This window comes from Juglans microcarpa x Juglans regia, chromosome 4D, assembly GCF_004785595.1.
Source record: "Juglans microcarpa x Juglans regia isolate MS1-56 chromosome 4D, Jm3101_v1.0, whole genome shotgun sequence".
In the NCBI taxonomy this organism is placed as follows: Eukaryota; Viridiplantae; Streptophyta; class Magnoliopsida; order Fagales; family Juglandaceae; genus Juglans; species Juglans microcarpa x Juglans regia.
Genome location: NC_054600.1, coordinates 1,755,221 through 1,782,575, shown reverse-complemented (window position 1 = coordinate 1,782,575; position 27,355 = coordinate 1,755,221). Strand labels below are relative to the sequence as shown.

The 27,355-nt window shown below is 34.7% G+C and overlaps 1 protein-coding gene across 1 annotated transcript; it reads right to left on the bottom strand.

The window, feature by feature from the left end:
• Positions 1 to 4,793: 4,793 nt before the first annotated feature.
• LOC121259566 (branched-chain-amino-acid aminotransferase-like protein 1) lies at positions 4,794 to 26,641 on the bottom strand. Its single transcript, XM_041161198.1, is given in 31 exon segments — positions 4,794 to 4,820; positions 5,105 to 5,257; positions 5,725 to 5,760; positions 6,381 to 6,461; positions 7,156 to 7,227; positions 7,638 to 7,721; positions 8,146 to 8,199; positions 9,351 to 9,418; positions 9,421 to 9,435; positions 10,495 to 10,546; positions 11,238 to 11,324; positions 11,476 to 11,530; positions 12,270 to 12,370; positions 12,476 to 12,664; positions 12,964 to 13,066; positions 13,810 to 13,868; positions 15,074 to 15,211; positions 16,178 to 16,270; positions 17,784 to 17,855; positions 19,255 to 19,353; positions 20,475 to 20,594; positions 22,199 to 22,595; positions 22,956 to 23,026; positions 23,125 to 23,241; positions 23,485 to 23,541; positions 23,874 to 23,958; positions 25,119 to 25,206; positions 25,285 to 25,348; positions 25,449 to 25,577; positions 26,117 to 26,186; positions 26,446 to 26,641. Coding segments are annotated over 30 exon segments (2,889 nt in total). The 5' UTR covers positions 26,547 to 26,641; the 3' UTR covers positions 4,794 to 4,820; positions 5,105 to 5,125.
• Between the last annotated feature and the right edge of the window lie 714 nt (positions 26,642 to 27,355).

Below are 27,355 nucleotides of genomic sequence, written 5' to 3'. Positions count from 1 at the left end.
TGCTCTAGGTTTCTCTCCTCCTTTCTTTTTATTTTTCTGGCCTCTTCTTCATGATTCTCAGACTAGTGATCTTGCGCCTCTTTCTTTCTTTGTTATAACTGTTTTCTTTTTATTTTTTTAGTTTAGTTTAGTTTCTATTTTATTTTATTTTATTTTTTAATTTTGGTTGTTTCCAAAAGATCAAGATTCTGTATGAACAAAATAACGCTTGGGTGAATTCAACCCATTTCTGTTACATTTTCTGGATGAATATATAATTATAAATGGATCATATGCATGCGTAGACGGCGAAGAAATTCATCTCATAAAATCAATTTAATAAGCGAGTATTGCTCATTTTTTATAAATATATTCAAAATCTTATTCACAAGTAATGTAAGATTATTTTTCAACAATACCTTCCCTTATCTGCAGGTCACTATTTTTCTTGGTTATTGTCACTGGATAAGTAGTGTAGGCCACATTCGTCATATGACAGGCTAGCTCTGATACGGTGAAAAATTTTATATGCTTAACTCATCTCATAAATCTAGTTCTACAAAAGATGATTGTTCATTTCTTATAATCATACCTAAGATTTTATCCACAAATAATATGAAATTATTCCTCTATACGGTACCTTGTTTTATCTGTAACATATGTAATAGATCATAAATTAGCTTGGATATTATATATCAATGCCGACCAGCAACAATTTTAAAAATCAAGCACAATTTATCGTTTTCTTTTCTCAGTTTTCCAGAAAGTATATATATATATATTATTGTAGAACAACTTAATTTTAATTTAATTTCTTTTCTTACCACCGTTCCAGCTACTTCCTGGTCAAAAAATGGCCAATTAAGCCATCAGACTCGTGCTTGAGAAGATAAAGACGCTATACAAACGTACAACGAAGAGTTCAAAATTCTAATGCCACTTATTTAGAAAGTCGTAAAAAACGTCTGAAAATCAAAATTTATTATTTTACAAAAGTTCATGATCAAAGACCTATGAAAGCCCCTAAGAAAGGTACGTATTAAAGCGCAAGAGAAGGCTGCCATATATAAACAGCTTTACTGGAAGAGATATAAGCTTTTCTGCAATATCTCAGTCTTTCATGAGATTCCAATACATGATTCCTATTACATATAGTGATCACAAGATCACCGAATAGAAGCCAAGATTGACCAGTACGATACCATGCATGCAGGAAGGAAGCTAGCTAGCTAGGATTAAATATATATTACTTCGGCCTTTTGAATAATTAGTGCATGTCTATAATAATTATAAGCATCATTAATATTGTGTATACGACTCTCCAATCATCATCATTTGCGCTTTGAAGACAATTAATGTGGACCATGATCAGTCGTCGTACGATCGATATGTTCAAGGTTGCATCCTCTATGTGAAAAAGGTAATTGATATATATATGCTGGTGGGGTTTGAGTATCTTTCAGATCGAAAAAAGAGCAACAGAGAATATTTTTTTTTGCATATACGGGTGTAAATTGTTGAAGAGACAATTGACATGAATTATGTGATCGATGGATGTTTGCAGAACAGTGTAAGTTAGTACTATGATTAATGTTAATTTCTCGACATGGTCCTTCATGTAAACGTACATAGCCGCCTTGTCCTCGAAGTTAATTTTTTTTACACTTAATTTGGACGGTTGTTAGCTGTAATGATAATATCTATCTTAAATCAGATCAGCCTGCAACCCAAAAAGTTAAGATGGGAGAAATCATTCTCTTCTATTCCTAGCTAGCTAGCTTCTTCTGATCCATGAGTCCAATTAATAAACCATGTTTATTAACCTCTGATTAATTATTTCATTAAGCGGGCATCCATGTTCTTCATGAATAATCCACTAGTTTATAATATATAGGCAACAATGTTCCTGGATAATTGATTTGATTTATGATTAATCTGTAATTATCTAGACACAATTCGAGCCTAGCTAATTTGGAGATCAGGACTTAAAATCTTCTCCAATTGTCTCACAAAATTATATTTTATAGATAAAATATAAACTCTACGTCATTTTAGACTGATTTAAATAATGAGATGAAATGAGATGATTTTAAATAAATTGAATAAAATATTATTTTTTAATATTATTATTATTTTAAAATTTTAAAAATATAAATTATTTATTATATTTTATATAAAAATTTAAAAAAATTATGACGATCAACGAAATAAGATAAAATTTCCGTATACAAACGAGTGGTTGCGTATAAATTATTTAGATAATATAGATGAATGGTGTATAAATAAGACTTTTAATGTACGTTATATTTTTCTCTTTCCAATTAAAAGATTGATTATTAATCGATCAGACAATTAATTAGATATTGGCCACAGATCAGGCTGATCAGATGCAATTATGAGATTGCCAGTTGCCTGCACAGTGAAAATCCAAAAGTGAAATGATTTTCCCTTGGATTTTCTTGGATTCAGAAGATGTAAGGGAAACAAACACCTAGAGTACTTTTAGGGTCTAAGTGTGAAAGCAAGTTTAGGTTTTCTGCTTTTGTGCCAGCCTGCAATATCGACACAAGTCCCTTTAAACGAATGAATGGAAAATGAACCAAAGAGGATGTCTCTTACTCAGTTACTGTATTGCTTTGCATGTGGACCAATACTCTAGCTAATTCAACATTATTTGCAGCTCATGAGTCATTATTAATTAAGACCGATCACTAAGCTTTTTTTATACATGATCGTATTTCTTTTCTTTTATTTATTTTTTTAATTTTCTGGGAACGTTTTTATATCAGATTTCACATGCAGTAGTACTGGATCGAGAAGGGTCTAGGCCTCCTCAGGTGAACAGAATCATCAGGTTACTTTGATTCTCAGAAACCTCTAGGGTTTTTTCAGAAGATTCCCCTCTCTCTCTCTCTCTCTCTCTCTCTCTCTCTCTCTCCATCGCTGTTTTTAGCTTCTTGTTTTCTAGTGGCCGGGAACATTTGGTTGAAGGGATTCTAACCGAAACTCTAAGCTCTCCATCAATATAGGTGCCACAGATAATTAATTGGGCTTGTCCCACACCGGAAGAAGACTAGAAAGAAAAAAGGAAAAAAAAAAACACAATAAATACAGTTGCAAGAGGCTTCGCTTATGTAAATGAACTATTCCTACACAGATATATAGCACAAGTTATAATAGAGAAACAGATGCAGACAGCGACTGATTTCGATCAAACAGAATAAAGCAAAAGAGTTGAAGTCCCCCGAAAAAAAAAAAAAAAACAATGACAATTACTCGAACAGGAAATAAAAAAAGAAGCATGCAATAACAACAATTATTGACAAAAAGTGATGTGATAAATCTACGAATCCTGCATGCATATCGGTCCTACGTATGCACGAATATTTGTATTTGCATATATATATATAATTTTGGTTTTCGGCATTAATGCATTTTTGGAAGGTTCTTTCAGCATTTGGGTGAATACAACACTGAAAAGAAAAAAAAAAAAGGAGCTGTATCATGAAGAGGTAGTCGATTTATACGTATGATCAGTTGGGGGATTGGTTAGTTAGGCCCATATAAATTAATATTGCTAATTACCAACACTAATGGAAAAAATGATTTTGAATATATATATATAGTTGGGGATTCAAAACCAGCTCTATTCTGAGGTGACACTGCATTAAGCATCGGGATTCAACCACCTCGTAAGTCGTATACGAAGTGATTGTTCGTCCAAGAATGTGCAGTTACATGACTACGTCGACCCAGCTCGTCGTTTGAAAAATAAGAATATAGTTTCTCTTTTGTTCCTCGTATTCTAAGACATGATTTTTAGATAAAATCATATTTATATATATATATATATATATTTGTTCGTTTGTCGATCGGATATATAATAATAAAAAACTTTACATTATTAATTTATTAGCCTTTATGTAGAATATTCCCAGCTGTTGGTATTTCCATCAATAGTGTTAGAATATAATCTAAATAATTTATTTTACTTAATTTAACAGTCGGAATATGGCTTAGATCAATGGGACAGTGCGTGATATTATGCTCGTATTAATTGATAGTTTTATTCTAATTTTTGGAAAGTGCATAACATTGACGTGAAGACTGAGCAGGGTGCTTCAGTTATAATGCTTGTACGTACGACCATGCATAAAGTGGAGTCTTAACGTGCTGCAAAGCAATGGATGCTGATCCGAGCTAGTCTAAAGGGGGCTGCATGGATAACGTATGCAACGTGATTATAAGAGAAGATCGAGCTCACTTTTTTTTTTTTTGAGGATGAAGGAAGCATTCATGCATGCTGCTAATTATGATTTGCACGCTGGAACCGTTCGTTAATTGTTTCGATGGAGAGTTATCATTGGCATATATATGTTTTAAGTATCTCGTCGGGATCACTGCTGTAGTTCTCATGTGTTATATATCGAGTTTAAATGGTCTCAGATGGCTTGGGATTCTAAGAAAAGCTTCGAGAATTTAAGTTAAGAAAAGAAAAGAAAAAGTGTTCTACAGTAGAAGCAGCAACTGTTGATTTTATTGCTTACATATAACTTTAAGCATGTTTGCAATTCCTTCTGTTGTAATATTGGATGCATTCAGCAATACATGAGTACACACTCAAAAAGAATTAAGTCGGATATATAAGATGTACGTACGTGGAATAAGAAATTTATTCATCAGGGACCGGATGCAAGGATCCCCAAGTAACTGTAGAAACATTATTTACCTACAAAGCAAGCTTAATTTCAGAAATTGAAGGGATTGGCACCCACAAATCTTTGTTCCCCATCTCTTTAGCAATTTCCACGTTCTTTCAATTTCCGGCCATGACTCCCACACTTCATTGATCATATTCCCATGCACAACAACAAAGACACATGAACAGCATGATCATGTAAGTTGCGCGAGTTTAAAATTATAGAAAATAACTGAAAAACACTTTCAGACCAACTAATGCAGCTTGTTATTTCATCCGGCTTGATCTTGTTTTCCTTAATGCGTGTTTGCACATTTTAGTACTTGGATAAATCCACCATAACAGAAGTTTTATTTGATACTGACAGTTTTTACTAGCATTATATCAGTCACAAAAATCCCAAACCACAACTAGGAGAAGTCTCACCTTCTGACAACATAGTATCAACTATCCAGTCTCATTATAGGCCGGTATTGGCACTCCTGACTCTTCTGTCAGTTTTTTGTAAGCATCTTGCAATCTTAGAGTCACAGGCCCAACTTCTCCATCACCAATGATGCGGCCATCAATCTTTACCACCTGGAAAAGGTAATTTCATCTACGCGTTATTTATCACCAAGACAGACATTAAAACATCGAGAGGACACTGAAGAAAACTGACTAGTCTTCTATCTTTTGTTTCAGCAGTATCATATCCTGCTAGTCAAATTCTTCATAGGGCATGCATCAGTTGATTGTGACCAAGCTTACTCATTTACTTCCTTCTAATGTAATTTATTTTGGTTAACTGTTTGGCTTTGTAACTTGGATAATCAAAATATATAGACTATGTTGCCCCAGCACAACTAAGCCCCAAGTCTATCTTGGGTAACGTAAATGCTATGACTTTCAAGGTTTAAAAATAAAATTTTAAGGTTCAACAATGAAAATAAGATATATAATCAAACTATTGTAACATTGGTGCAAATTGTTTCACTTATTATGTGATTGCCCCACAGCATTTAGTATTTCAGAACATTTAATTTATGGGGAAAAAATGCACCTACCGGGGTGAGTTCTCCCATCGTACCTGTCGTCCATACCTGCAGGAATTTGTCCGGCTTTAACTAAAAACATAAATTTGAATGAAAAGGGTGGTACGGATCTCAACTAAAAAGAACAGTCATGAACAAGATATTAACTGGATTTGACTGAAGTAGCATTCGACCCATATTCCGTCCATAAGAGTTGAAGTTAAATTAAATTGGATGTTTGCTCAGAAAATAAGCCATATTTACCTATCATATCATACGATTTCTTCCCATTCAGTGCATGTGTGCTTTGTTAATTTGCAAGCAAATAATTGGCAACATTACTATTAAAAGTGAAACTAATTAGAATAAAATAGCTATGTTTCAAGCACAAATGATCTACTTGGACTTATCATACATAGTATGCTGTACATGTTATAAGGTATACAATGTTCAGGAATGGTTCAGTTATCTAGTACATGGAACCTTAGTCTGACAACATAAACATCTACTTTTGAGCATTATTGCGTTGGTAGAAAAAGAGAAAAAAAAAAAAAAAAAAAACTGGGGCACTTGGCTGTAATCTAAATGAACATATCCATCAATTCTTCATACATTCCTACAGTTCTAAGGCAAAACTTGTTAGGGATCTTCACAGCAGAAATACCAAAAGAATAAATAAAGAAGTAAACCTCATCTGCAGTGTGGAACTCTGATAGGCTGATTCTTCTCTCCTCTAAGACGAACTTTTCCTTTATCACAAGGTCCATGACCTGCAAACTCAAAGAACAAATTGGTCATATAAAACCCAAAATACAATATGCCTTTATGTATTTGGGACTGAGGTTGAAAATTTGTTCTCTCATCTATTTGGTAAATATAGACAAAAAAGAGCAAGCAAACAGTCATGCAAAAAAAGAAAAAGAAAAAACAGTCATGCAAGCAAGTCATGATCAGTTTGGTTCAACTGGAATGGGTTCAGAACCCCCATTCATGTTACATTATGATGTATCATTTTCCAAGATGCTCATCTTGTTTGCTTTTGTTTGCTTTATGAACAGATGCTTACAACGTTGTTACCATAGAAGTATAATATGTCGATTGGAGTACAACTAAATAGTTGAATTTAGAGTCCAATAGCATTATGAATTTGTCCTGTATGTATTGCACGACTACACCATACTTCATGTTGAATTTTATAGTGAAGCATAGCCATATATCACATTACTGGCCCCATCCATGTCAACATCAAAGCAGGTAGCGATCACTAGTCAACCTAGTATTATAAATTAATTATGTCCTTTTTCTGTACAAAACCACGATTAGCTTAACGAGACTTGCAGTTGACAATGCAAGGTTTCTGCATTGATTTACATGGTGTGACTGTCCGTTTCCAATTTGAGAGAAGTTCAAATTTTCATGGTACAATATAAAACTGCAGGATAGGAAGAAGAACACACAACTTACAGTTGCTCGAGTAATGCCAGGAAGGCAATAATCAGCATGGGGCGTCAGAACCCGACCTTTCTTCACTAAAAACTGCATGATTAAACAGATACACCTTTTTCATCAGGAATTTAACTTTAAAGATACATGCAATATCATATACTGTATTCCTTCAATCAAGAGATTTGAGAAGAAATCCTGCCAATAGAGGCTGCCAGGAAATAATTAACTAACAGCATGGTAAAATTGTGCTGGATAATGCAGGGAGCATGGATCTACCATTTATGCATCCATGAATAAAAATATTCACAGTGATTGCAGAATAGAAGTTCATTGCAATCCACATCGTGGATGTTTTAGAAATAGGCATTCCAAAAAGTCCATACCATGACTTTTTTTGACATTCGTAAATGCTCATCCATATGATTAACTGGAACATGAAGAAACTCCCTTTAATAGATGGAGGTCTCAACCAAGAAACTGTAGGAAAAACATAGGCTTACAATATTTGTAGCATTTGTTTCGGAGACATAACCATCCTTGTCAAGCATGATCGCATCGTCAGCCTTTGCATTATTGCCTTCTATCTGCACCATAGTAGATGATTCGAATTAATGAAGATGGAAATTCAAGAGAGAGCATCTATAAAGTGTATACTAGCATAGTATCACAACAAGACAATTAAGGGCTTCTACCATGCTCTCATATACTGAGTGAGTCATGCTTTAAATTCTAACAACATCAAATTGTCAACCCTTTGGTTTATCTTAGGATCACCCCCGAGCGCGGGGTGGGTTTGCCAAAAGATGGTTATGGAACTAAAGAGCTAATGCCATTCAAAGCATTGATTAGATTAAAAGTGCAAATCAGGATAGCTTTCTGTTTCCATACACATCTAAGGGGAATTTTTCCCTCACCTGCAAGCATGGTAAGTTAAAGGACCATCATTTATACAAAAATTGAGTATCATCATCAGTTTTGGCTCTTAAAATTTCACAAATAGGACAATACCTTTGCGAGTATGTTATTGAGGAGGTTGTTGTGGTGAATCTTTGAATCCAGATTCTGTTGAGGGCAATAGCAACAAGTCGGTCAAGTTAGATGAATACAAGCTACCACAACCTAAAATAACATTTAGTTCTTTTGAGTTATATGTTGAATTTAGATGTAACTAGGGTTTTCCTCCACCACAAGCGAGGCCTTTTTTTTAAAAATGAAAGTAGGGGCATCACCCGATTTGAAAAAGAAAAAGTTACTTGTTGAATCAAACATTCAAGGACCAGCATTGAGAACAATGTATAATACCAAAGAGAAACAACTTAGTTAACACAAATCAACAATTTAGTTAAAGTAAATAAAGTTAAAAAAAAAAAAATTTACTGTTTCATATGGTGTACACGAGGCGGCAACATTGGGTCCAAGTATTAGGAGGCTTTTAAGGGAAACCTGTTCTGCATACCCTATAAACCCCTTTTGACAAGTTTTAACATTTTTGACTCATTAGGATCACTGTGTTAACAATCCAAGAGGCCAACCACCACTTACAACATCCAAATACCAACAGTGATCCTAAGTCATTAATTTAGGAGAGTTCAAACTAAAGCTCTTCATTATTTGAAGGCAAAACCATTGATTTAGGGGAGTTCCAAATAAGCTCAACATTATTAAACATATGATGTTTTGCCCATGCATATCTTTCCACGTAATACAAAGCGGATTCATTCCAGGCCAAGAATTGAAACTGACTGATCATATTTGATGCCTGGTTTAGACAGTAACGTCAATTCAACATTTAGCCTACTCCTAAGTGATTAGGATCTCCTTTTTTTATTTATACTTGCCCACAGCAAGGGCTCTACAGCTCTCAATTATTTTGTTTTCTCTTATACATTCCTATATTAAGGGCTCTAGAGCACTCAAAGTAATGGTTCCTAAATGAGAAATATCTTAACGAAAGTCAAATATCACTATTGTGAATGGAAGAGAATGAACTGACACCAAAGATACTCAAGAAGAACATCTAGGTTAAGCTTTCCCTTGTCTTAACACGGGAAAAAGGTTTTTTATTTGCTATGTTTTGTTTTACCTTCACTATGTAATAACCATTAGGAGAGGGCTAAAACTTTCCCGTGTTAAGACAACGGAAAGAGGATTTTTTTAATCTTCTCCGTGCAATAACAATTTGGAGGGGGGGGGGGGGGGGCGAAGAATCTTACATTCGGCGAATTCCGACGCGTGGTAGCAGTCACCAGCATTATACCATGGGTATTATCATAGACAGGGGCTTCCATTCAGGTAGCACTGCATTTTTCAAAAGAACAGAAAGAATAGCCTACGCCTACTGTTATCATAGAACATATTCTATTGTCACAAAAAAGATCATTCTATCATAACTATCATGCAAGGGCAAAAAGAAATATTGTAGTCTAATGAAAACTGTGATGTTCGACAGCTAGAGCCTTGCAGGCAAACCAATTCTGAACAGCTCGGGAAGCCCAAAATTAGCTCCATTGGCAAGTTGAGTATGATGGACAGATAGACACAACAAAACAACCCATTATACCGGTAGATATCCTCAATAATTTGAAAAAGATTATAATGGATCTGATAATAAAAATTAAGTTCCTGAACCTTGATTTAGAAAAATCTATCATGCCCATGGATGAAAAACTCGTGTTCAGAATGCATATTTCAGAAAAACTTGGAGTCTCCATGATCTCTTCAGCAGTTAAAATAGAGGAGCCAGTCACCACCAAGTACAGTTAAAGCCATTCATATTTAAATTTTGATGGACCATAGCTGGAGGTCACAATTTGGCTAACTACGTTTTGAAAGCTACTGAGCAGGGGTGATTTAGGAATCTTCCCCAAAGTTTGTATATTGGCATGGAAAATAAGACAGTTTAACAGAAGGGTTGACAAAAGACTTTTTAGAACTACAGTGAGTTCATTGGTCAACCAACATATTAAAAGGTCAAAATCACACAAACCACGCAGAATCCATCAATTCCATCAATTTTTATCTATGCCAAATGGATTACATTTTTAATCAAAACTAGGACAGAATCCTAGAAGAACCTTTTTGAGTCAGGTTCTCAAACTTCCAGGCTTTTTCCTACTAAAAAAAAGGGGGAAAAAAAAGATTTCAGTGTTTGGTTTTGCTTGTCTCTTTGAGAACCTAGTCAACCATGCAAAACACTTGAACAGGTTTTTCTCTCACGCAAGCAAATTCAAGCACCTCTATATGCTCCACACATGATTGTGCACATTTGGGTCCAACATGCAAATTTTGTACAGGACAACGAAGAATATATAGTAGTATCTTTTTTATTGTTGCAGTGGACTAGGAATTCCCTCTTACCAATTAAGGTGCAACCATAAAGATTGAATGCCGGACTCATGCCAGAAGTAACCTGAAGAATAAAGGCATGAATACGGCAAATGGGGTAAAGCATAGATGAGCCAGAAAGTTAAACAAGAAATTCCTTATTTTATTATCTCTGTCATGTTTTTTTTTTTTTTTTTTAATAGGTAACAGCAGAAGTAACAAGTGTGGGTGAGCAACAATTGAATGGTCAATAACATGGTGACAACCGAAATGATATCTTGGCCATTATGGCATGGCATCGTCCCCAGTGAAGTGTTTATACGCTATTAAAATAAAGAAGCAACTTAAATTTCAAGACTTAAAAGTAATTAATCCTATCATCACCCTGCTTCAATATGGTGAAAAGATCACTACCAAAAGAAAGTTGTTCGCCAAATAGCTTATTGACTTGACAGTGAATAGTCTCCAAAACAGCATTTTAATGGACCCTCTAAGAAGTGCAGTCCATGTGAAGGTTCCAACGAAGCATACACTAGTTTTTTAATAAAGAAATGAAACGGTGTAATCCACATGAAGGTTCCAACAAAGTATATACTAGTTTTTTAACAAAGAAATCAAACGGGTAGTGTGTTAATGTTATTTTTATGGGATTTTTTTAACACAAGCCTCTTATATTTCTGTTTTCCAGCCTAAACACTAAAATGCTAACTATTGCCCACATGAATTAGAGAAAAAAAAAATGAGAGAGAGATAGAGAGAGAGAGAGAGAGAGAGACCTTCTTGCCACGAGTTAGAGATAGCCGGATGTGTGCATTATCAAACATTCCATTCCTAATGAGAGTTGCAAAGATGGCTTCCTTGACCTGCATTGATGCAATGGTTACCGGATGTACCATGGAACTAATTTCTTTTGCCCAAGACCCAGTGTGATTGACGATATACAACAGAAAAATACAGTTAAGGCAGTAACAGATTAAAAGAATGACAGAATAATAGTCGTCTTAAGACCCAAACCTCTTCTCGAGTAGGGACATTGTTGAAAGCCAAAGCCTTTGCCGAGTCAAACAACCTAACAAAAAGAAAAAGAGATCAAAGATTTCACTAGACATCATTGACGAAGAAGCCCAGAATGTTTTCATCATGGATAATTTTGTCTCCATCCATCTATTTAAAAGACCACCACAGAAATGAAAAAAAAAAAAACAAAAAACAAATAGTCCATGATTATTCATGACTTTGCGAGAGATTTAAGAAAAATAAAAATTATGCTGATGGCAATAAAAATAAAGAGTACATGATTACTACTATTGGAAAAAGAATATGGCACTCATGGTTCATTTACATCATTACACAACAGTCAAAGAAATTTATCTCCCAACAAATGCATGGCTCTCATAAACTCAGCAGCTGCTCGCCAAATTTTTTGGCAACAAAATAAATTTCAGTAATGTCTAGCAAATAATTTAGACTACTTGCTTTCTTCATAATTGATTCAAACATGGAAACTAATCTCCTGCTCAATGAACTTCAATCACTTGGTCAAATTGGCTAATACAAAAGCATCGTGAATATATTCTCCTAGACACTGAGACACTAATTACTCTGTCCTTAATTGATTATAACTCTCCAAACCAAATATCCTGCCTGCAGGATTCAACGTCTTCATTTTTTTTTTCAAATTGGCTAAAACAAAAGCATTGTAAACATATTATGCTAAAACAGTCTGAACCATATCAAGAATGTCCAGATAATGAATCACCACTATGCATTACATGTTAAACCTCTCTTTTCTATTACAGTTTACTGACCTGTCTAAATGCTCATCAAGCTTAAATATCTTCCTACTGTAAACTCGAAGACCCTCCCAAACAGAATCACCGCCTTGGACAACTGAGTCAAAGACAGAAACCTAAACAGGTAAAAGAGTAAAAATAAGAAACCTAGAAAGCCAGTGCAATGTAAGTTCAACTGCACACTGGAGCAGATATTAAAATGTCCATTTGTATGCACATACCTTTGCACTGTCACGGGTTAAAATCTCATCACCAACCCATGCAAGCAGCTTCTCGTTTGCAGGAACCGGAAGATCAGGAGGAGGCAAGGGGAGCTTTAGAAGGGATGATGTCTGCTTCACATGGCGCTTAAGCATGTTGTACAAGGGTAGACTTTGCTCCAGCAAGCCATGTAGAGAAAAAGGAAAAGTCTGGAAAAGACTTAATAGTTTGAGTATAAGCTAGTTATATAAATGCAAAATTTTGAGTATCTCTCAGCTAGTATGCTTATTTCAATGCACTAGTTGCTTTATCTATCTCAATATTGACAATTTAATGGAACTCCACATAAAATCTCTATCTTTTTTTTCTTTTTTCTTTTTTTTTACCAGTAAACAAAATTTTATTGATGATGGGAATAGGCCAGAGCTCAAGTATACGGGACATATACAAGAGCATCGCCTAAGCGTGCTATCAAATTAACATGTTAGCAGAAATATAGGCCACATACCGCAGGATATTTTTTTGCTGCTTGAAAACCTGTTGATTTATGTACACTTTTATACCACCATGGTGCCCAAATGCCATCTACTGGTTTTGGACCAGCTTCCCATCTGAAAATGTTGGATCATAAATTTGAAAAATAAAAACATAATTCAGGAAATGAAAAGAATTGCATTCAGAGTGAGAAAATCTGGCCAAATGCATTTTACAACAATTTTGAGGGAAAATTTGATGGATTTAAAGGAACCCCAAGATATAAGAAACACTTATTGTAAATTTCAACTAAGAAAAGAATAGTCCTTGAAGAATATCGTCGAGACGAAGGCCAAAAAAGAAAGTTGCATACGATAGGAATTTGATGTTAAATTGCAAATGTGCATAGTTGAATGGTAAAAGAAGCTTACATAACCAACCATAAATTCTAAAGAGAGGGCTTTAATGATTTCAATTTTACAATTTTCATTGCTTGTTCAGTAAAGAACGGAGCAAAAATACCTACAAAAAAAAGAACAGAGCAAAAATACTAGAGCTTTTATTGCACCAAGGTCATATGCTAACAAAAACTTCACCTATTAACTTTTGACCAATACTACTCTACATCCTTTATTTTGTCATCCCCAGTCACACTTGCTGGGTGGCCCATTTTAAGTGGCAGTTAATTTAAGTGGTTGGCGTATAAAACCACTTTTAATGCACCACATAGACAGTGTGACTGGAGACGACAAAATCAATGATGAAGAAGATTATCTCTCATAGTTTTTTCATGCATGTGCATCTTAGGGTTACTCACAAAGAGCATTTAAATAAACCATGTGAAAGTATTTAACTCTTAAAGGGAATATATTTTGCATACTTGAGCATCGCTTCTTGAAAGGGAATATCCAAGTCATCACAAAGACCACGCAAAGTAGCCTGCCGTCAATAAGATCAGTATGCAATATATACAAATATAATATTTTAGTCATTGACTATGTTCTCTAAAGATAAATAAACACTAAGCAATGGATAATGGATAAAAAGTAAAAAATATGCGGTAGAGAGAGGAAGAGAAAGGGAACAGGCAAGTCATAAAACTAACTTCCAACATTATATGAAAAGAGGCTAGACGAAGCTGACTTGTCAAACCTAATTAGAAGACAGTCCCAAGACCTAGACTAGTCCATCGCCACATGGAGCTAAGGCCTTCTTCTCATGTATAAAATGGGAAGGGCTTGAATATTGAAAAAAACACAACTAAATACTCAAAAAAATATAAATTCTTTCAGCAGAAACCTCCAACATTAAGGCCAAGAGAACATCGTCTAAATATGGTTTTTTTTTTTTTTTAGTGAAATCATAAATATTTTGCTCATCTTTCACATATGCTAATGCATTAACAGCTCAAACAATCAAGAAAGTAAAGATATATAAACAAAATTACTTCAGGGAAGTAGCATTTGTTCTCTGATAGCTGACTATATTACATCCTTCTATTATTTCGCCAAGGATGACTAGTTTGTACAACAAGTACTTGTAGCTTAGAAGGCATTCCCTTAGGTCATTATATAGTCAAGGTTAGTCTAGAATTAGTAAGTGTCACAAGATTTCTATTCCACTGCATATGGAAATATGCAAGTTCTTCATGCAAATTAGTAAGCATCACAAGACCTCAATTCCATTGAGGCATGGAACCTCACTAAGGCAGGGACTTCAGACAGCCCCACCAAAACCATGCAACAGGTAATCAAGGAAACTCGTAGTGCAGACTAACCTAGGATATCTAAGTCTACAGCTCATTCCAAGCCCGTCCTTTGACAGTTAGGCTGCACCTTAACAGGACTAGACTACATGCTGATGGGTCTACAAGCAAAAATATAATAAAGACTTTTATCACTTGGAGCCAAATTAAATTTCACCAAAAGCTTGAAAATCAACACGGATCTTCTTGTTTAAGCATGATCGCAATTAACTCACAGTAAGCATACCTTTCACCATTGCACCACCCCGATAATATATTAGAACAGCACTCACAGAATTCCAGAATAAGCAAAATCCATGAGCAACATACAATTGTGTTCAAGCTTTATGCAGAAAAATCACTTCATGATAAATCATGCATAATTATATAGCAAGAATACCTCAGGATCACGCTGAAGATCTGCTGCATCAATGATATGTGGGGCCTTTCCCAACTCCGAGAGCTCATTGTATATGGAGACTAGTTCTGCCAAACCTAACTCACGAAATGACGGAGGCACTACTTTGTCAAAGGATGGCTGAAATGCATTCCCAATCGAACATGTAGCATATTTAAGTCAGTGGCAGGAAGAATAACAAACCATTACTAAAAGAGTCTTTAAAATCCATATATAGCAAAAAAAAAAAAAAATCAGCACTACTAGATAAAAGCTCAAAGATCAAGCTCATCAACTATGTGCAAGCTAACATCCAATCAACTGATAGTTCAACTATGTGCAAGCTACATCCAATCATATATGGTTCTTTTTTTCGTTTTTGTTTCAGACTGATGATCCTTGATGAGAGAAAAGCCCAACATATTACATGGCATGATCTCCTGCTCTAATATGCCGTCTGGTAAAATGAAATCAGCCTTCAGTATCACTCTCCATCAAATAGAATTGTTTGATGTTCATGAACCCCATGCTAAAAGCTTCAAAATGAAATCAGCCAAATTGATAGCCACTGTGTAGCCATTAAGCCTAGCCTTACAAGTTACCAGAATCAGCTACTCTCGAGAACGCCAACTCAAATAAAAAGTAAAGAAACCGAAACTTTTAACAAGGGGTAGAAATTTTCAGAGAAGAATTTTAAGACACTAAAGAATCACCAATGTCTCTCTTTTTGCATAATTTGGGGGGTTTTTGCCAACATCATTTTGCTGTGCATCAGTTGGGAGCCAACAGATGCGACTGCCTTTTGCTACGTGTGAGACCCCTTTTTTTCCAATCAGGAAAAGAATATATTTGAGTTATTTTGGCACCAAAATGCTGCCATTATGGACATCTAAAGCAGCCTTCCTGACAGTTTCTGACAGAAAGGACAACACCAGCAGGAGTCTGAGATTTTAGGGCCAAATTGAAAAAATAAAAAATTAATAAATAGATAGCTCAGGGAAATTTAGAGGGACCAATTTGAAGTTTAGCCTAGATTCTTGTATTAAAAAATTATACTTTTTGAAGAGTGAGGCAAATTACAGATAAATCAATTGCATATGTACTTACCAAAATATCAAGAGGATTTCGGATCAGTATAAAGTGCTTTCCTTTCTTCATCAAATCACTTGGCAAACCAGAGAGGTGTTGTTTCGCAATATGCTGTAAAAGTGGATGTGAGGATAATCTTATGTAAATCATGGATTCAAATTCAACTATTCTACTCAAGTAAGCGAGATAAATTCTTGGGAAAATTTTCAGACAAATTTTAGTTTGATTTGCAACTAAGAAAAAACTAAAGGTAGTAAGAGGAAATGACTGATAAAAATCTCGATTAAAATCCAACACATAATTATCTATCATATATCATAAACTTGAAAAAATAGTAATGTGGATGTAACAATGAGGATTTATCTATGGTTAGCATATCTAAGTTCATTCTAATCTTCAAGGATGCAGTCTATGGATGATCCAATACACAGATAAATGGATTGCAAGCTTCAGATGTTTTAAAGCAATGATTAATTCTTATATGTGAGGATGATCTAACAATAGATTAAGGGAAAACTATCACTCGAATGTTTTTCAAAAAGGTCCAGTTCATTTCATCTTTTGTGATAATTAGTGAAACAAAAATTACCACCATTAAATTAACAAACTTTTGTTTCAATCTATCACTATTGTCAACAAGAACAGGTCTGCATATACTGATTGAATGATCTTTTAGTTTTTCTTCTTCCTAATCACTGGAAAAAAAGAAATTATTATAAGGATAATTCTTTTACACTTATCAAAAAAAAAATAATTCTTTTACATCACAATTCACGGCCACACAATGTTGATAGATCTTTTTCACTCTTATTAGGTGTCCTTCGGTTTCTCATAGAATGTAAATATCAACAAAGCTTTCATCAACTTGGTTCTTAAAGTGACCACAGACTTGCAGAGGGACCAAGACAGTACCAGACGACATCAGCACATTTGAAACCACTAAAATAGGTGCCTCTACTCAATCCATCTCTGAACAAAGTTTAGCAGCAGGTTATAATCCAATAATGTATTGCAGAAAACAATCCTTTTATTGGAGCAACTTTTAGATCTGAAGAACTTCCACGACCAAGTCTGAATTGGTTGGCAGATACCCTAAAAGGTGCACTAAAGCAAGGTTTGCTGTATAATATTGTTGGAAACATGCTGTTCCTGCCAGCATACTTCATATATGTGTAGAAATGCGACTCTTGCATATTGCATCTTGTAACAGGTAGTCTGGCTACAAATTTTTTTTTGTAATAGTTAGTGTATCACCTATGAGGATCCTTAAGGTTTGCTATAAAATATCCCTGGAAACATCCTGTTCCTTCTGTCATACATCATATGTGTGTAGGATTTCACTTAAGGAAACAAATATATGTGCAGGATTTCAAAAGAAATCAGAATGCCATTGTTTCATATTGCATCTGGTAACAGGTAGTCTGACTACATTATACATTATACATTTGCCAACTATGAGATTTGGTTTTTCTTTTTGTCTTTTTGGAAAAATTGCACATTCTACTGTATTTTGAGATAAAGTTACTGTATTGTTGAAATACCAATCATCTGAAATAGTAAATGCTTTTAATTAATTTGATAAATAATGCATTCTAACTGAATCATAAAAAATCCTGTTACCTACCTTACAAAATCGATACTTCTTTCTTCCTGGGCCAAAGATGACCTCTTTGACAGCCTTATTTCCATCTGATTCCTAGTCCAATCACACAACTTAAATTTTAATTTCATGCAAGAGAAGAAGAGCAATAGAATATACCATATAATTAAAATAAAAGGAAATGTTAAAAAATAGGAAGACAATAGAAGATGATCTAAATGTAAGAAATTAAGATGCAAAAATAATCAGATCTCACTGAAATAATAGAATGCAGTCAACAGAAATAAAGGAAAGATTCATGAAACGTGATATTCTAATTAGCAAATCACATGGTCCAGCCTAAAGTTGTGACAATAGAATTATCAGGAAAAAAACTCCTCTCTAGACCTCAACTTGTCCTGTATTTGAATTTTTTACAAAAGAATTGCTCAACCTGAAAAACTAAAAGTTTTGTGTTCATTGTTTTGGTTGGTCATATGACATGTACAGGGATGGCGATTTGAATTCAGAAAATTAGGCTGATGTAGCGTAATTTCCTGACCTCTCACTAGGGCAGCCCAAGACTGGGAGTTGGAGGTTATCTCAGACTTCTATGCGGCACTGTATTCCGTACGTATGACCGAGGGCACTATGGATAGGATATTTTGGAGCCCTTCCAAGAAAGGTAAATTCACGGTCAGATCATTTCACAAAGTTTTATCGAACCCAGGCAGACTCACATTCCCATGGAAGAGCATCTGGCAGGCCAAAGCTCCATCAAAAGTAGCTTTTTTTGTTTGGACAGCAGCTTTGGACAAAATTCTCACCACAGATAATCTAAGGAGACGTTGATTAATGGTATTGGACTGGTGTTACATGTGTAAGAAGATGGTGAATCAGTTGATCATCTGTTTCTACATTGCGAGGTGGCCAGGACCATGTGGGCTGATTTTTTTTTAGGACTGGTTTATCATGGGTCATGCCCGGCAGATTGGTGGACTTTCTAGCATGCTGGAGAGGCCTTCGAGGAAATTCAAAAGTTGCAGCAATATGGAAAATGGTCCCCATATGTATGTGTTGGTGTATTTGGCAGGAGCGAAATGATAGAAGTTTCGAAAACCATGAGAGAACAATGGAGTAGCTGAAAGTTTTTTTCTTTAAAAAATTATTTCTTGGGTGGGGGCCATTGTTTGTAATGGACTTAATATCCATGACTTTCTTCTTTCAATTGTAAACTATAGCTAGGTACTTCTCATGTATACTCCCTGTGTACTTGGGCTTTGCCTATTATTATGAATAAAACTTCTTGATTACTGATGGTAAAAAAAAAAAAAAAATCCTGACCTACACCAGTCTCAAATTTAGTTCTTTTCATTTCATGTGTATGCTAGTTTTTATATCTCTTATGGTAGTCAACCGCCTCAATGAAGCCAAATCTGACAAGTCCAAAAGGACATAGTTGATAAATGCATGAAAAACAGTCTGAAGGCAAATTTTAAGTGTTCCATTAACATACCACTTTGGAGAGTAGCTCCTCCCTGTAGGGCCTATCAATGCCAGTAACCCGCAGGAAATGTGCATATAGGGGTTCATCAAGCACTTCCATGTCATCTCTCTTAAATAAAGTAGACAATTAAATCATAAATAAGTACATGAGTAAGAAGAAAATATGCTCTCATCTTTCAGCAAGCAAGAAAAAGAAACTACAAAATGTTGCCTACTTTTCAGGACCCAAAAGAAACTGGCATAAAGCTGTGCTCACGAGGCAATCTCATAGTAACCATCATTACTAACTAGCCCAAGTCATATCTAACATTATACATAGCAAAATGAGTAACCAGAAATAAAAAGGAAAGAGTGCAGTATCAAAGGGACAACATGGTGTTCTGAAAAAGCAAATTTCAGCCGTGGTTCAAGAAAAAATTTCATGAAAGGAGAATTAAAAAACCAGAGCCTTTTTCAACAATGCTGAATCGATTTTCAAAAAGAAAGATTTGTAATAAAAAACCACCAACTTTTTTTGTTCCTTTTAATAAGCAATTCAAGGTAACTTCTATTACCAATAGAGCATAATCAACTTCAAAATGCTACCCAACAAAGAAAATCAATTTTTAAAACAATGTCGAACACGATTGTCTTGTGCACAAGGCTGACAACCCCAACACATGAATTGAGAACGAAAAAAAGTTATTTGTAATTCTCATCAAAACTATAGGCTATTGATAAAAAGATTATATGTATCAAATATTCAAAATTTCATTAAAACGTTTAAAATGCGTGCTCCAAGTATACGGGCTGTATACAAGAGAGATGCCTATCTAGAAAGAGGAAAAGATACAATAAAATCGTGTAAACTCTACCTATTAAAGTCTATGGAAGTTCCACAGGAGTAAAGTATGGAAAACAAGGTCTTGAGCTCGTCCATATAAGCTCATCTGTAGAAAAATTAGCCAAGATTTCTTTGGAAACGAAAAACATTAATCATTCCTCATTTTATTGCAAATAATATATTAAATCCAGAAAAATTCACCCACGCTCCGTTAGGCAGCTGAGGGAAGGCACAACACAAAAAGAACCCATTTAAGAAAAATCACCACCCCACTCAACCATATCACGCAACAAAAAATTCAGTTGACTTTCTTTCCTTTCCTATCCTTCCTTTTATTTATATGTTGTAAGCAACCAGATAGAGAGAGTTAACGACGGAAGAATAAAGGAATGTGAGAGAAAGAAAACCTGAGCAAAAGAATACATGAGACCGGTACTGAGGGATCTCGGAGCGGACCATGAGTGAATCACCTCCACCTCCATCTCTTCCTTTTGTTCTGCCATATCTTGATAATGGGATATAAGTGATCACGTCGACGTTTTTGAGAGAGATGCTGTTCCGAACTTCCAAGGAACAGCAGGTACCGTTACTCTAACACTACGCCGTGGTTTTACGCACACTTCAATGATTGTGGTGTTGAAACTGGAAGCTTTCCTGTTGAAAAAAGAAACAGAAAAGAAAAAGAAACTTGGACGGTTTCCAGAAAGGGAGTATTATCCGCCACTGTATCAAATTCCACACCCCACCTCGCTGGTGCATAGCAACTCTCTTCGAGAAATTAGTGCCAGCAAGAACCTCGGTGTCGCTGTTTTAACATTATTCGTTTTATTAGGAAAAAAAAAAAAAAAAAAACTCATTTCTAAGAAATCGGTCAATTAAAAACCTCTCATCATATTTATAAAATAAATATATATAGAAAAATGTTAGTATGATTTTTAAATATATTCATTAAATGTATTCACTCATATATTTTATTTTTTTAATTTCTAATTTTTTAAATAATTAAAGATATGATTATTAGTAAATTTGTATTGTTAGAAATACTAAATCAAAATGTACAGCATAAACAATATTACCTCATAGGAAATATCTCGGATCTAATATGGTTATTTCACGGATTTTTTAGCATCATTATTCGTCCATGATCTTTACATCGATAGTAGAATGTGCTACATAGTAATATTACTCTTGTAATATTTATATATATTATATATAAATATTTGTATTTTTAATTTTTTCCATAATAAACAGTTTATTTACGTGTCAACCTGTAAATAATAAAATTCTTTATACATCAATCTTGACAATTATATTTTTATATCTATAAGATAAAATATTGTAGTCAATTTAAAAATATATCTTAAAAAAATAATATTCTTTTAAAATTAAAAAATTTATTTATTTAATCCCGCTTGAGCATATTTGGAACCATCCTCGATTCTACTATAATTACCTATCACATGTGGAAGGGGCAAATTCATACGCAGGAGAGAGGTACTCTTTTTAATATATCCACAACCGCCCTTATCGGGAAAATGAAACGTTCGGACAAAAAAAAAAAAATCCACCAACTTTTGACAATTGTTTAGTTAAAAACATTAAAAAAAATTATATTTTCAAGCTAGTATATAAAAACACATCTAATAAATTACTTACATGATATAATTTGATTTAAAAGATAAATTTTAAAATTTGAATCATATAAATCAAATATTATAATTTAAATAATTTGAGACTCATAAAAAAAAAAAAAAAAAAAGCTTTTAATAGTAAACTACACTTTTTTCAAAGGGAGTACCTTGGATTTACACACTGTAGGACTGAAATTAGCATTACTCTAAACCCTTCCCCACCAGCCTCAATCTAATACATACAAGTAGAGGATGTCACACTACAAAGATTTTGGTTTATAATCAGGATATCGACATCTTATTCTGATTGAGGATGTCGACATCTTTTTTCTTAATTATTCAAGAAAGAAAAGTCAGAAATCTGAATACAACAAAATTTTATTGTGATGGATAACAAGTCAAAAAGCTATTGACAATGTCAACTAGATTGATGTCTGAAACAAAAAATAAGGAGAATCAGATTCCGAAGGGAGCATATAAAAAGATCATAAGGTTACTTAACTACTAGACAGAACAAGTAGTCTTACATTGGATCTATCATATGACTGCATGTAAGGAAGTAAATTGATGGGTTTGAGCGTTTCAGTTAGGTCTGTAATAGTGATGTTGGCTTGGTCTACCAGATAAAGAAACTGATTGAATGTGTCAACGTTGCGAATAACAAAAGCAATATAAGCCAATGGTCCTTCCCTTGCCCCACAAGTTGAAGTGCTATCCCAAATTGTTTTGCCTCCACAAGCATCAAATCCATCGCCAACAGAAATACTATCTGACAAAGAGCCCTGCCTACTGTCATTCTGCTTCTGGGAGTATGATTTCTTCTGGGTCAAAAGAATTGTAAGTAGGCGAACAAGATGCGGGAGGCATACAGGATCATATATTACATCTGCACCCAAACTGGAGAACAAGGAAGAAGAGAACAGCATTGGTTCAATATGAAAACAATTGATAAACAGAAGTGGAAAGTTCCATAATCTGGTGTCCCTCCATGGATCCTAAGTTCTAAGTTGGACAAGCAGCACACTGAACCATCTATGGTGAAACCTTGCCATAAAATCCTGAGTTTGAGTATCATTTGGATTCGAAGATAAATTGAGATGAGTTGTGAATAGTAGTGAGATTTGTGAGTTAAAGTTGATAAATAGTAATGAATAATAGTGAGATGAATTGAAATGAATTAAGATGGGTTGCGAATACAAACCAATAAGATGTTCTAAATATTCACAGGAAGCACAGATAATTGAGTTGAATACTCACATAACATCAGGCCTTAAGTCTTGAAGCCCGCTTTCGGATGCAGATTCCCATGGCAGATGAATGCATTTTACCTGATAATTAACATTTGTTTCAGCTTCAACTGCTATAGGATCCTTTTATTATGTGATCAATATGATAAGACACTCCATTCACCGTGACCAGGGCTCACCATATTTAGACCGTCAGTAACTCTTCCTGGACCAGCAGTTCCAATGTTCAAATTATTGTACTCCAAATTACGCTTCATGTTCATTAATGTTAACAGGTCACCATCACTTAATACGATCTGTGTCAACCACAAATTCTTCAACGGGTAATCAACCACACAGAATCTCCAGATAATGTATCTTTGTCGAATAAGAAAAATAGCTTTTCTGAGACCGTAATTAATATGCTTTGCAGGGAAAGAACTCTAGAACTTTTTAGGAACTTCTATTATAAACAAACCAGCAGATTTTTATAAAGGACATCAAATTTGTAGCAGAAGGTCTAACTTATATTCATCAAATTTAAATTTGAAATAGCTTACCTTTGAGGCTTTCACATGGGCAAGACAAATGCCAACCAAACCAACACCTGAACCAACCTGTTTTCATATCTTTGGTAAGCAAAGCAACCAGCAATGAAAGCTCAAACCGTCAAAATATGAGGCATACATGGTCCAAAAAAAATGAAACAGAAAAGTCTAAATAAATGCAGTTCAAGTTAATAATACAGAAAAGGTGGGAAAGCCAATTAAAGTAGGTAAGAAAATGTTTCCAAGATGCTTCCTACTAAAACATGATTTAACTGATTGTCTTAAAAGATTTTGTAGCATATGAAAAAATCTATCTCATTGCTCAAATCATTCGTGGTTTTTACAAAGACCACAGTGTACAGATTCAATTTCATGAAAAAAAACTTAAGCGCAGACCTTACCTCAAAACAGGATTTATTAGAGACTAATTCAGGAAAAGAAAGTATGAATTCTGACAAAAAAAGACTCGAGGGCCAAACTGAACATCTGCATAATCCAAGCCATAACTAATTAATATGTTTCCAAGATGTTAATGCAATAAAATGAAATAACTTTTATTTCCCTACTCAAAAAGAAAAAGAAGAAAAACAGAATTTTTATGTATTTATTTAAATCCAGATAAGTCCAATATGCAAGAATCCAAAACTAGTCACATTGTCAAATGCTATAAAGATGTCTCTGGTAGCAAGACGGAGTATAAACGTTGAAACTGCCTCCTCTCCACACATGCTTCATTCTAGGAGAAAAAGTTGAAGTCCATGGGAAGCATACAAACCATAAGTAGTAAGGTAATTGAAACCAGCCTCAAAAGATTAACCAGTAAAACCAATATCTCAATTATTTCACGACATTGTCAAAATCCTTTTTAACTGTATCCACCTAAATAGCACATACTGCTTACCACAATTCCCATGTTCTAGCAACTTGGTCTTACACAAATTTATATCATAAATGTGTTTCCAAGTGTGTTAGCCGGCCAATATCTCAATTATTTCACGGCATTGTCAAAATCCTTTTTAACTGCATCCACCTAAATAGCACATACTGCTTACCACAATTCCCATGTTCTAGCAACTTGGTTTTACACAAATTTATATCATAAATGTGTTTCCAAGTGTGTTAGCCGGCCAAATTCATATAAAACCCACCTGACCACCGTAGCAGAAACTAAATCCATACTGATTAAAGAAATTAGTAAGAGTAGAAAATCAATCCTTTTCATTCATTCAACCAAAAGGAGGCTAGTTCACTGTATGCAGGCTTGAAATTGCTGTCTCATTCTTTATTTTCCTCAATGGCTAGTCATCATTCTTACTGACCAACTTAATAAACACTAACAAAAATCAGTGAATTAGTGATATCTTACAAATGATTTGCAAGAAAAATTAAATTATGGTTCCAATTCTTAATATAAAAAATAAAATTGTTCCAACTGATGCAATATGATCAAAAGAGTTTCAAAAAATGAATGAATCACGTCCAAATTCCTTTTCTTTTCCCTTCTCTTGGCAATGATTGAAAAATTTTTCCAAAAATCTTGCAGTTTGATACTAGTTTATAATCAAACTTTCATACTGAAAAACTCATCAATGTTTTAGTTTTGCAGCTATCACCTGCAAGATATAGGCATCAACAATGAAGCTTACCCAGTATCTCCTTTGAGCATGTTGAGGGAACATTGTAGTGGGAAAACCAATTTCCTTGAGTTAGGACAACTTGGAAGCTCAGAACAACCTAGAAGTACCAAAAATCAACTTAAGATAAGCTGATGCAAATGCATAGCAACCAACATCAAATGAGAAATAGTTTTACCATCAGGAAAAAGAAATGAAATGAATTTGCAGACCCTTGCATTTCCTTTCACCAAATTATCATCCTACCAAACAAACAAATTTGTCAGCCTAGTTCAAGCAATATGATTCCTGAAATAGAAAAAAACATAATTCGTTAAGAAACCATGTATTCGCAAGCTACACCTTCAATGATGTCATGTAATAAGCATATTGTTCATATAATTCATCCAAAACAACACCATGGTTCAGCTCAACTTCAGTTATAAGCTTCTTTAGAAAATTCCTCACGTAAGGCGCATGAGATTTTCCATCCTGCATTGACCATTCAACCAAACAAAGCATTATACTTGAGGAACTAGAAAGACAGGATTTGTTGAGAACATGCAGGTCATGGAGATTATTAGCCTGAATGAATATTGATATGTAGTTCAAGATCATAAAAGTACAACGTCCAGTCTACTGAGCCCAATGCAACTGAACTCTGCCCTGAAACGTATATTCAAATTTAAGACTATTTCTTTGCCTATTCACACCAAAATATCAGTTAAAAAACATTGGACGAGAGACAAATATGGGGACTTCAGAACTTCATTGACTAGAAACTTATGTTCAGATTCATGAGGGAAGGGGAAAAAATCTTTCATGCCCCTAGTTATTTACCTTTCTTTTCCCCCACTTTTCATCTACCAGACAAAACTTTACGCCTAAAATATCATCTCATACTAAGAACTAAACCACCAAGTCCTACAACACATTATACAATTTGAAACCCAAGATATTAATTCATAAATAAACAACTTAAAATTTTTGATAAGCAAAAATCAATAAAATAGAGTTTGGAGAGTTTTTACTGCTTTGCTCAGGCAATAGTCCCATATGAACCTCTGTACTTTCTCAGTAACGGATCCTTCACCGCATACCCTAAAGTTCAACAAACCAATACATTCATAAAATTCTTAGATGTTATAGTCAAGATCAAGAAGATGAAGAAGATGCAATCTAGCTACGGCCATCATAATTGGCTAAGATGCACCATGCCATGCTAAAATGCTCTGGTGCTCGACAGAGTGTAATGGTGACATAGAATGTGGATACTATTGTATTGTATGCTAAACATGTGCTGCGGTTAGCTAAAGTGTGTCGCTTGTGTATGTGTGTGGCAAAGTGCGCCAAGGAGTACCGGGCAAAGGCGACCAAGGATTCAGCGGGCTCCATGGCAAGGAAAGCTGAGAGTATGTAAAGAGATGAAGGGGTTGAGGGATCGAGCTCTTGGTCCGCCATGGCTGATCAACGGTCAGGGTTTTTCTGGTTTTAGGGCTCGAGAGTGAGAGCGAAGAAGACGTCGAGACGAGCCTCTTTGTGGAAAAAGAGAAGCCCGTGCTACAAGTCGTTTAAGAGAAAAGAAATAATCTTTTTAGTATTTTATTTGAATACTATTTTTTTAATATATTAATGCATCATGTTTTACTTTATAATAAATATTTTCATCACAAATGATTCATCGAGGCTATAATTATCATATTTGTTAAAATATTATATAACAATTTTGAAACGTAATGTAATTTCAAAAAGTTTCAAGTTATTTTGATGCTTTATAGGAGTTGTATTAAAAAAAGATAAATTATTAATGCAGTCGGGGACTGAAGTGCACATCTAACGTGGCAAAAACGAACCATTTCATTTAGGCTTCAGCACGACGTCGTCTCACTCCTTTGAGCTTGAAGAGTTGAAGCCTTTCCTCCCCATTTCCCATTCCTCGTGTGAGACTACTCCTTCCTCTTGAGATTGAACTCCCCCTTCCTCCCAAGACTGAACTCTCTCATTCCCCTTCCTCCTGAGTTTCATCGTCCATCCCCGGTACCAAGCCCTTGTGCATCATCCCATTTCTTTGTGCCAACGGGTATAAGCGTTGTCTCTCTCACAAGTAAACAAATTGAAACGCAGCATTTGAATTTCTTATGCCCTAACCTTCATCCCCATCATTGTGAGCCTTACAAAGGTCATTCCATAAGAGAGGTTTATGCTTACATTTTCATGTTAATAGAAGTTTATTCCCATCCTCATTGACTCACATTTGTTTATGCTTTACA